This window comes from Babylonia areolata, chromosome 1, assembly GCF_041734735.1.
Source record: "Babylonia areolata isolate BAREFJ2019XMU chromosome 1, ASM4173473v1, whole genome shotgun sequence".
Lineage (NCBI taxonomy): Eukaryota > Metazoa > Mollusca > Gastropoda > Neogastropoda > Buccinidae > Babylonia > Babylonia areolata.
In genome coordinates, this window is record NC_134876.1 from 88,903,732 (window position 1) to 88,916,231 (window position 12,500).

Below are 12,500 nucleotides of genomic sequence, written 5' to 3' on the forward strand. Positions count from 1 at the left end.
AGAAGAAGAATGATGATGATGACGATGATGACGACGACGACGATGATGATGATGACGATGACGACGACGACGATGATGATGATGATGATGATGAAAAACGGACAGACATGAACGAGAACGAGAAGACCAGAAAAACTAAGAAGAACAAGGATAAAGGGAATAAAACAAAAACAAAAACAAAACAACAACAACAAAAAGACGAAGAGTAAGAGGGAAAAAATATAGAAAGAAAGAAACACAGTATGACGCACAGAACAGAAGATGGAAGGGAGGGAGAGATAGAAAGTGGAGGGGGGGGGGGAGGCGTTAAAGATCCCGTAATCTATGTCAGCGTTCGGTGGGTTAGAGAAACAAGAACATTTCCTGCATGCATTTCCCACCCCAACCCCCCAAACCCTCCACCCCTCCCCCGAACACCACCCACGAACACAGAGTATGACTGCTTACATGAGCGGAGCTAAAAACGACCAAGAACGTAGAATCCTACTCGTGTATACGAGTGAACGTGGAAGTCAGTGCCCACGAACGAAGAAGAAGAAGAAGAAGAAGGAGGAGGAGAAGGAGGAGGAGGAGGAGGAGGAGGGAGTTGGTGCCCACGAACGAAGAAGAAGAAGAAGGAGAAGGAGGAGGAGGAGAAGGAGGGAGTTGGTGCCCACGAACGAAGAAGAAGAAGGAGGAGGAGGAGAAGGAGGAGGAGAAAGAGGAGGAGGAGCAGGAGGAGCAATGAAGCAGGAGGAGGAGGAGGAGGAGAAAAGGAGCTGAGAAAGACAGAGAGTGAGAGAATAAAACAAAACGAAACGAAATTCTATTGAATGACGTTGAGCAGTTAACACGGCTTTTCCATCGAGCCACGGGGCATAAGGAAAAGGTAGAATTTGTATAAACGAATCGAAAAGAAATCATAAAGTTATCTACACAAGAATCACCAAACTTAGCACACAAGCGAAACAGAACGAGAAAATATATCGATGGACCACTAGCAGGATCACACACACACACACACACACACACACACACACACGTACGCACGCACACACACACACACACGTACGCACGCACACACACACACACGTGCGCACGCACACACACACACACACACACACACACACACACACACACACACACATGCATATATACAAACAGTTTCAACAGATAATGGAAACAAACAAAAACAACAACAGAAAACTATCCCCAAACTCATCGACTTCCAGAGACGCCCAGCTGCAAACAAGACTTACCGATTTGGTACTTTCCAGTATACACACACACACACACACACACACACACACACACACACACACACACACACACAGAGCTATCATGACATATTCGTAGGCACACACTCACACACAGACACATACACACAGACACTGACAGAGATATAGACACAGAGACACACAGAGACACACATAGACAGACAGACAGACAGACAGACAGAGACTTTTCTGTTCTGTTTCTTTTATGAGTCTTTTACCAGTCTGGCCATATCGACAGCCTGCCATCAACCCCCACCCACCCCCCTAAAAAAAAGTATATATATAAAAAAAAATATATATATAATATATATATATATATATATATATATATACATAAACACCAGAAGACCGAAGGCCGATCGAGGGGCGTGGGGGGCAAAACTTTATAGGACAAAGGAGGACATGATTGGCATATGTCATTGATTCCAGACAGACAGAGCAAGAGGATGTGACGCAGCATCTGTAACAGATGGCCTTCCGCTGCCCTCCTGTTCTGTCACCATCTGTCAAAAAACCCTTCCAGAACAGTCGAAGAGTTTGGGGCAGAAAGTCTATCAGAATGTATGTATGACACGCTGTCTAATCTAATTTAAGGTAACCTTTTCGTTTTTTGCTGAGCCGCACCCGCAACCTAGAAAGATAAATGGATAAGTAGATATATGGATAAACAAGAAAGAAAGAAAAAAAAGATAAAAAGAAAGAAACAGAGAGAAAGAAAAAAGGAATGAAACAGACTGAAAAGATATGAGTAACGTTCTGGACACATGTATGAGAACGCGCGGTTTAGCGGGTATGCACACGAACATGCTTGCTTGCTTGCTTGCGCCCCCCTCTCCCCCCCCCCCCACACACACACAGACATACACACGCGCACTTACACTTTCACATACACACACACACACACACACATACGCACGCACGCACACACGCGCACACATACATGCACACACGCGCGTCGCACACACACACAACAACGCGATCATGAGACTTTGTTCTGTTCGTTTCATTTTATGAGTTTTTTACTCTGCCATATCGACAGCCTGCCATCAACCCCCTTTACTTCCTTCCTAAAAAAAAGTATTATATTAAATATATATTATATATATATATAATATTAATATTAGATGGCTATAAATATATATATATATATATATATATATATATATATATATATATATATATATAACACAAGATCAAGGCCGATGAGGTGGCGTGGAGGCAAAACTATGGACAAGAGACATGATTGACATCGTCATTGATTCCAGACTGCAAGCAGAGGATGGGGCAGTATGTGACGATGGCCTTCCGGCTGCCTGGTCCGGTCCATCTGTCAAAAAACCCTTCCAGCAGTCGAAAGTTTGGCAGAAGTCTATCAAATGTATGTATACGTTGTCTAATCAATTTAAGTAACCTTTCTTTTGCTGAGCCACGCAACTAAAATAAATGGATATAGTATTATGGATAAACAGAAAGAAAGAAAAAAAAGATAAAGATAATGAAACAGAGAAAAAAAGGATAACAGCTGAAACATATGAGTAAATTTGGACCATGTAGAACGCACGTTAGCGGTGTGCACACGAACATGCTTGCTTGCGCACCCCGCACCCTTCCCCCCCCCACCCCTCACACACCAGACAACACACGCGCATTCATTTCACACACCACATACGCACCACCCCTACGCGCTAACACTACATGTCACACAGACAGCGCGCATCAACACATAAAACTTGCAAGTGACACACAAGCACGCACACACAACTACAACAAACACACACACACACAAACCACAATCACACAACGAATACCTAGATCTAGAAATAAGCCTTTATAAACGCAGTTCAATACTTGGAAACTTATGAATAATCTCCACTCTTAAGAATATAAGGAAGAAGTTAAGAGAAAATATGAAAATACATCTTAACTAACTGTGCAAATGTAACAAAACAAATGTAAAACATGTAGTTACCACCTAAATGATTATTTTGTGAAATGTTTTGCGTATGTTTTGGCTGGCAGTTTACTTGTATTATATGAGGGGGTATGTGAATGCTACTGTGTATTTCATTACCACGCGATTCTAGTATGTATATATCTATTTTTTCAGATTTATTTTAGTGGGGTTTTTTTCCTATGATTCTCCTCCTTTTTTTTCTTTTCTTTCTTATCTATATCTATATTTGTTTTGTTTTGTTTTCTATTATCTAGATGGCTTGAAGTATATATATATATATATATATATATATATATATATCGTATTGATTCCAGACTGTAAATGTGTCATTTTTCAAGCGTCTCTGTTTGACTGTCTTTCTGTTTGTATGTTTGTCTAAAGAAAGAAAGGAAGGAAGGAAGGAAGGAAGGAATGCACGTGACAGAATTATACAAAACAAAGACTGTTATTAACGCAAAGAAAAAAAAACCCATTCAGGCAGATAGAAAGGCAGACATACATTCATACATATATACGTACATGCATACATACATAAAGCCTAGATAGATAGATAGGTAGGTAGATAGATAGATAGATAGATAGATAGACAGATAGATAGATAGTAAACAGAAGAAGAGTAAAGAGGAAAAACAACAACAACAACAACGTCTGGTATTTGAAATGCATACTGCAAGCATAAAATAAAAAGGTTTTGTCTTTTTAATTTGTTTTTTTTCTGTTTCTGCTGCTGATGTTACATGATGCATTTTCAAAGGATAGCTGATATGCTATTGACTTGTTTTTGTATCCACCCACGATTTTAACGAACGAGGTCGCAGTTGAACGCACGCGCACGTACACTTGCACAAACACACAGACTCACAGACACACACACACACACACGCACGCACGCACGCACACACACACACACACACACACACACACACACACACACACCAACACAGACACAGACATAGACACACACACACACACAACACACACACACACACACACACACACACACACACACACACACACACACACACACACACACACACACACACACACTTTCACTTACTCGTATCCGTACACAGTAATCCCCACCCCCTCCCCCTCCTCCCCCTCGATTTTTTTTCCTTCCCTCGTCTAATATCACTTACAGTGAAAAGACGTTAAACTAAAGAACGAACGAACGAACACACACAACTCCCTGTAATAATAGACATTAAATCGAAAATAGCAATATAAAGAACCAGGAAGAGAAGGAGGATATTTGTTTTCAAATAAGTACCTGTAGTAAGCTTTCATGAAAAAAATTTAAAAAAGGATGGACTATTCATATCTGCTTCAGTGACGTATTTCATTTGTGTTTGAGTTGGAGCGAGTCACGAGTTGTTCTTTATTCAATGATTAGTGGATATGGCCTCCTGGGCCTGCCTTTTTTCTTTCTTTTCTTTTCCTTCTTACACTTCCTTCATTTCCTGTTCATCTTTCGTGGCAGTGAAACGACTTCCGCACAGAAGCACGTGTGAAGACCAACGAATAGAAACTAATCACGATGGTTTCAGTGTATCTGATACTGTGCGGAAATATGATTAGGGTGTTGAGAAGATGAATGAGTGGGGTATTGTGTGTACCAGGCACCGACATTTGCCAGCAAGGTAGTAAGCAAATACCTGTGCGCGCGCGCACACACACACACACACACACACACACACACACACACACACACACAACACCCATGCACGTACACACACACACACACACACACACACACACACACACACACACACACACACACACACACACACTTCCTGTGATCATAGACATTAAATCGAAAAGAAATCAAAAGTAGATCCATTTCAGAGACGTGATTGTTTTGACTACTCTTGTTTCTGTTCTAGCTATTTGGTTTGTTAATAATCTCTTTGTTCGACACGTTCCTTTGTCTGCTCGGTTTCCTGTTTGCTTCCATTATCTTATCTCTGCCTTGGTTGTAGTTGATTCTTTTTTTGGATCTTTATTCATGTGCTTAAGTGTTTGTTTGTTTGTTGTTGTTGTTGTTGGACTGCTTTATATTTTAATGAAATTTAACATACATTTGTTTTTTCTCTGCTTCCTTTTCTATTGTAAGTGATCCCACGTGTGTTTGTGTTTTTGTTGTTGTTGTTGATTTTGCCGGGGTGGTGGGGGATGGGGGGGGGGGTTGTTTTGTCCTGCTTCTTTCTTACTGATATTCATTCCCCCCCACCCCCACCCCCACCCCCCTGTTCTTCCCTCACCCTGTCGTTCTCTATCATAACAGTACGTCTGGACACTTATGCACAGTCGAACAGTCAGACAGACAGAGAGACAGACAAACAGTGAGAGAGAGAGAGAGAGAGAGAGAGAGACTGGTTGAGATTCAGATGTTTATCCATATAGGCAACAGCCCCTTTGTAGGGGTATATACAGTAAAATGCTGAAGTCATGCATTCAGAAAGTCTTCATGATGTAACATATACACTTCTCCACACACACACACACACACACACAGAGAGAGAGAGAGAGAGAGAGAGAGAGAGAGAGAGAGAGAGAGAGAAGAGAGAGAGAGAGAGAGAGAGAGAGAGAAACTCGAGCTCGAATGCCTTATTAAAGTTGAAAGGATAAGTTACAAGCTTCTTCTCACCATGCTCTCACAACAACAATAAAAATATCAATGATCATTTCACTTTTAAAAATTATTAACAACAAACCAAACGAGGTAGAATGAAATAGAAAAATAGGAATTTAAAAAAAACAGGAAGAGAAGGAGGATATTTGTTTTCAAATAAGTACCTGTAGTAAGCTTCTTCTTTTTTTCAAAATAACAAGGATGGACTATTTTTTGTCTTCAAATAATCAGAGTTTCATTCATTAACTTAATACTCCGATAGGTAAGAAATGGTACACAAAGAAGAGTTCTTGCACGGGGAGTGTATGAAGAATTTGTCCTCAAATATTACTTACTGAGATAAGACGGGTGCCCATGTTTGTCATGATTTCATACATGAAGACACCTTTGTTGAAGCGACATATTAGACTGGAGGGCAGAGAGAGAGGGAGAGAGAGAGAGAGAGAGAGAACTCGATCTCAAATGTTTTAATGAGAGTAAAAGGAGATATTATGACTGTCGTTTTACCATTTTTACCTCACAACAACATAATCCTTTCTTCTTCTTTATTCCATGATTCAAGAAATCAAACGAAGTTGAGAAAAGAACATGAAGAAACTGAAAAAGGTGGAGAGAATGGAGGAGAGAAAAAAAAAGAGAAAGACAATAGAAGAATAAAAGAGAGAGAAAAAAAAGAAAGGAAGAATGAAAGAAAGAAAGAAAAAAAAAACCCGTCATCTTGAAGAGATCATTATCCTAACTCAGAGATTGAGAGAGATAGACGTACAGACAGGCGAACGGACAACAGACAGAAAGGCAGACTGACAAACACAGAGACACAGACAGACAGACAGACAGATACAAAGAGAGGGAGCAAGACCCAGTCACGTGAGACAGATTTTTTTTTTTTTTTTTTTTTTTTTTTTTGCTGTCCCATCATCTGCACCGTTTCAGTGGCATTACTCCCACGCCGCTCATTTAGATTCCCCCATACACGGCCACACCCGGGTTCGTCCGTCGTAGTTCCAGCATCGGCAGTCCACAGGGAACCATCGATATTAGGTCGCCAGGAGGCCACACACCAGAGGAGACCCTGCACTGCTGCTGAGTCACTTCGGTGGTGTTCAGTGGTGCCTGTTCTGTTTTAACGTACTTAGGACACCACCTACTAAGCCCCCCAACTAACGACAATAATGGCTTAGTCGCGGAGCCAGACTGAGTGAGCGTCCCCCCCAGAGTGAGAGTGAGACAGAAATTTAATTCAAGGTGACTTACCTGTTGTTGAAGTCGATATAGCTGCACAGGAAAGCAAACAAACAAGCATTAACCTTCAGTCTGATTTTACAGGTGTTCTTTCATAATACAATTCTTATAATCTGATACATTTTCCACAGCTTGGGCGCAGAGTAAAAAAAAAAAAGAGCTGTTTATTATAACTTTCTGTCAGTATTTGGTATGTGTGTGTGTGTGTGTGTGTGTGTGTGTGTGTGTGTGTGTGTGTGTGTGTGTGCGTACGTGTGTGTGTGTGTGTGTGTGTGTGTGTGTGTGTGTGTGTGTGTGTGTGTGTGTGTGTGTGTGTGTGAAAATGCGACATACGACTCCACACGACACGACATTTTCATTGCCTTCAACTAAGCTACAATCAATGGGATGGGGGTGGGGGAATTGAATATGTTATTTCCATATCGCAAAACAACACGGTATAAACGAACATTACCTTCTCTGTATCACAAACATATTAGCAAATGTATCATTAAACCCCCTTGACTTCCTCAGGACGTATCACGTGTCACTGATGACATCATCAACAGAAGGGAAATATCTTTTGAAGGCTGAAAATTCACACATTTGATTTGGAGTAGTATAGGCCCATCTCCAGGCCAGACCATTTATTCAGTTTTGGGGCTAAATGTTCTGGATATTGATTTCTTAACTTGAAACATCTCTTTTTACTGTTTTTTTTTTTTTCTCCCGGCAGTCAAGGATTGACAAAATTTCAAAAGTTCATAGTTTTATCAACTCATTCACAAGAAAAGATAATTCATACAACCATCTAAATGCTCTGCCCCCTCCCTTTTTACTCCTCTAGAAAACCCAGTATCCTCCCTATTATCCCGTAGACACAGAGAGAACGAGCGAGCGAGCGAGCGAGAAAGAGAGAGAGAGAGAGAGGCGGGAGGAGATGAGAGGGAGAGAAATAGAGAGGGATCACAGAGACAGAGATATAGAGACAGATGGAGAGAAAGGAGTTGAGAGAGAGAGGGGGGGGGGTGAGGGGGGAGAAATCAGAGGACAGAGAGATGTGGAGAGAAAGGGGTAGAGAGAGAGACAGAGACAGAGAGACAGAGAAGAAAATCATGATTCTTGAATATTCGTGCTGTTTATTATAACTTTTTTTTTCAGAGTATGTGGCATGTGTGTGTGTGTGTGCTGTGTGTGTGTGTGTGTGTGTGTGTGTGTGTGTGTGTGTGTGTGTGTGTGAAGGAGAGAGTGCGTGGGCGCGCGCACGCGCGTCAGTGTGTTCGCCAAGGGTTATTGATCATTATGTTGTCTCTTTCCTCGGATCTAAGACGCGACGTTTTCCATTGTGTTTTCCCTTTTTTGGTATTGACTCACCCTAGCACGCAAGCCATCGATCTGAAACAAAGAAATGTCATGATAAAGACACAAATCATTGTGCATATCTATTGCATCGGTATTATACGGTTGTCGTTTTGTTGTTTTGTTTTTGCATAATGGATACATAATTAAATAAATGGATAAATAAACAAATAAATAAATCCATAAATTAATAGATTTAAAAAAAAATATATATATATATAAGCATATCTAGAAAAAAAAGAAAAAAAAGGACAAGCAGACATGTAGTAAAATGAAATAAAATGCGGGAAAAGAAGAAATAAAACGGATAGATAAACAAAAAGACAACTCTCACTCTATCACACACACACACACACACACACACACACACACACACACACACACACACACACACATATATATATATATATATATATATATATATACATACATACATACATACATATATATATATATATATATATATATATATATATATATATATATATATATATCACACCACTTGCATCTATGATTGACCGTGTTACCTGATCTGTGTCTCGCGAAGTTCTCCCTGAAACATACATTGCATGTTTTAGAGGTAATATGATGCATGCTACTTTTGCTCTTGTATACGGACCTATTTTTCTGTGTGTGTGTGTGCATGCGTGTGTGTGTGTGTGTGTGTGTGTGTGTGCGTGTGTGTGTGCGTGTGTGTGCGTGCGTGTGTGTGTGTGTGGTGGGGAAGGTGTGTGTGTGTGTATGTGTGTGTTTGTGATGGTGTGTGTGTGTGGATGTGTGTGTGTGATAGAGAGAGTGTGAGAGAGAAAGAGTGAAAGAGGAGAAAATGAGAGAGAGAGAGAGAGGAAGGGAGAGGGAGAGAGACACAGACAAAGAGACAGACACAGACAGAGAGACACACAGACAGACAGACAGAGACACAGAGAGAGAGAGAGAGAGAGGGGGGGGGTAGACAGAGAGAGAGAGAAACGTACACCAGTGATAGTGAGAGAGACAGAGACCGACAGACACAGGCAGAGAGACAGAAAGACCACACAAACAGTGACAAACATACACACAACACAGACAGGCAGGCAGGCAGGTAAGCAGGCAGGCAGGCAGACAGACATTGCAATACCCGTCACAAAACAGTACCCGTGTCATAGAACTGAAAGAAGGAACAATAGGCAATAAAGTAGTCTCCTTCTTGGTTTTTCCACATAATCTCATTCCATCCAACCCTTATATAACCCCCCTCAGGTAGAAGTGTGGGAGGATCGGATGCTTAGTTCTGTCGGCAGAGCGCCGAGATCGTGGGAGGTATACAATGGTTATGAGTTCCGTGTCACAGACGTAACACCCAACAGTGGAGTGATGGTCTAGAGGTAACGCGTCCGCCTAGGAAGCGAGAGAATCTGAGCGCACTGGTTCGAATCACGGCTCAGCCGCCGATATTTTCTTCCCCTCCACTAGACCTTGAGTGTTGGTCGGGGCGCTAGTCATTCGGATGAGACGATAAACCGAGGTCCCGTATACAGCATGCACTTAGTGCACATAAAAGAACCCACGGCAACAAAAGGGTTGTTCCTGGCAAAATTCTGAAGAAAAATCCACTTCGATAGGAAAAACAAATAAAACTGGGGAGAGCAATTCGAATGTCACAGAGAGAAATCTGTTGTGATAAGAAAAAAGAAATACAAATACAAATACAACATACATTTATAACGACCAAGCAGACAAGGCAGCAAAAAGGGGAGCAAAGAATCATACAAATAGTATAAAAGTATATTGTCCATTGTCGTACAAGGAAATAAGCAATATACTATAGAAAAAGACTTTTATATGTGCTTGAATTCAAGTCTTAAACCTCGTCAGTTGACTCTCTCAGACTTGGGTCCGATTCGCAGACCAATTCTGAGTTTAGCTCTCAGACTTTTATCAAATTCATTACGGACGAAGTATCGTTCTAATGTCAAGTGCATATGCTTTAGTAATCTGACAATTAAGCATATATATTTTTTTTTTTTACTGTAGCTTGATGAAGCCTTATGTACACGAAAGTGTGTCTTCACAAGTGACTGAGAACGTTGATGTTTTTGACTTTTTGCATTCATTATCAGTTGTTTGTTTCACTTGTCAGTTTAACGACTTCTCTTTTACGAAGTCTTTTAAGTAATTTCATGTAATTGTATTTAGATTTTTTTTTCAAATTTCAACCTCATTTCACCCTCATTTGCCCAGTTTCCCCCAACCCTCCATTTATTCACATCTCCCACCCCTTCTAATACTCAAATGTATTCATAAATACTTTATACAAAATGTCTTCAATCACCGATATGTGTGACGGGACATCAAACAAAATTCCTCCTCCTCCATACATTTTGAAGGGGGGGGGGGACGCATTTCCGCTGCCCGTTTTAACTCAATAACGTGTTGGCATTTTTGGTGGTAGCAGTGTAGATGTTAGTTAGATTAGTCCCCCCTCCCCGCCTTCCTCCACTTTCCTGGGATCAGGTGGGTTGTGTGTGTGTGTGTGTGTAGGAGGGCGGATATTCTCGTCGGATATAATTATTTCCTGAAGTAGTGTGGATGACGACGTATACACCCTCTGTCTGACTGAAGAAGAAAGGACATCTTCAACCGAACGAGACTGATGTTGTGATTCTTACTTATTCCACTGTACTGATTTCAGTTCATTTCGGCATTGACTGACATTTCTCACTCCATTCCTCTCAATTTGGTTTCGTACTTTTCTTGCGAAACTGAGGTGCCTTTTTTTTCTTTTTTTTTCCTGTTTCATATCTGCTTCAGTGACGTATTTCATTTTTGTTTGAGTTGGAGCGAGCCACGAGTTGTTCTTTTATCAATGATTGGTGATATGGCCTCCTGGGCCTGTCTTTTTTCTTTCTTTTCTTTTCCTTCTTACTCTTCCTTCATTTCCTGTTCATCTTTCGTGGCAGTGAAACGACTTCCGCACAGAAGCACGTGTGAAGACCAACGAATAGAAACTAATCACGATGGTTTCAGTGTATCTGATACTGTGCGGAAATATGATTAGGGTGTTCAGAAGATGAATGAGTGGGGTATTGTGTGTACCAGGCACCGACATTTGCCAGCAACTTAGTAAGCAAACACCTGTGAGCACGCACGCACAGACACACACACACACACACACACACACACACACACACACAACACATGCACGTACATATGCACACACGCACGCACGTGTGTGTGTGTGTGTGTGTGTTGTGTGTGTGTTGTGTGTGTGTGTGTGTGTGTGTGTGTTCATACATTTGAACTAGGGAAGATGGACATTTTACGGATTGGATATGCCCTGTAGTGAATGTGTATAAATAGGTATATACTTCCCCATAATCTCAGTCTTAAAGGTGTGTCTTCGCCTGAGAGTCCTGGCCAGTTTAATGGTTCAAAGAATGGACCATTGTAACGGAGTAAATAACTAACACTATTTCCACAGTAGAATCGAACAAGGGGATCTCTTGCACTGTCTTTGAATTTATTTGATTCCCACACTCAGCCCATTTCACAATATGCAGCCAAAATATGTTATCGCGCTTTTTTTTATCATGTTGCTGTACACAAAGTAATAAATCCATATCTTTGCTCCATAGACAGTTCTTGGAATGATAAACAGATGCCTAACGACCCACTGTATGGAGAAACAGCAAGATACCCTATGTCTTTTGCTTCCCATTATTTTCAATACGCTCTGAGTTGGAAGGCAACTACAAACATATAAACAAAGGTTGTCGTGTAAGGCTTTTATGTTTATAAAATGTTGTTGGAATTTGAGGTAACAACAGTGGAAAGAAATATAAAAGTGTCTGCGAAGTTGTGAATCTGGTTTCGTTGTTGTTGTTGTGTGTTGTTTGTGTGTGTGTGTGTGTGTGTGTCGCATTTATCCAGGGCACCATCATGCTAACGCTCTTGTTTATGTGTTTCGTAAAAGATAGTTCATTGATTGTTGGTGACAGAATTAGCCGGGACTTTCGTAAGAGTGTTAATTGATTGGTAGTGACAAAATTAACACTGTCTCGTTCAGACTAGTGACAGTGACAAGACTGACCTTTCGCAG

The 12,500-nt window shown here is 41.0% G+C and overlaps 1 protein-coding gene across 3 annotated transcripts in view; it reads right to left on the reverse strand.

Annotated features, from left to right (window-relative positions):
* LOC143294038 (uncharacterized) overlaps positions 1–12,500 on the reverse strand; it is a 32,201-nt gene that overhangs the window by 13,945 nt on the left and 5,756 nt on the right. For all 3 annotated transcript variants that reach the window (XR_013056868.1, XM_076605462.1, XM_076605453.1), the window contains exons 2-4: positions 8,950–8,975; positions 8,438–8,458; positions 7,097–7,117 (exon numbers count right to left, since the gene is read on the reverse strand). Coding sequence is in view for 2 of the 3 variants with exons in the window: in XM_076605462.1 (XP_076461577.1) it covers positions 7,097–7,117; positions 8,438–8,458; positions 8,950–8,975 (68 nt within the window). In the remaining variant the exon portion in view is untranslated. The remainder of the gene's footprint in view (positions 1–7,096; positions 7,118–8,437; positions 8,459–8,949; positions 8,976–12,500) is intronic.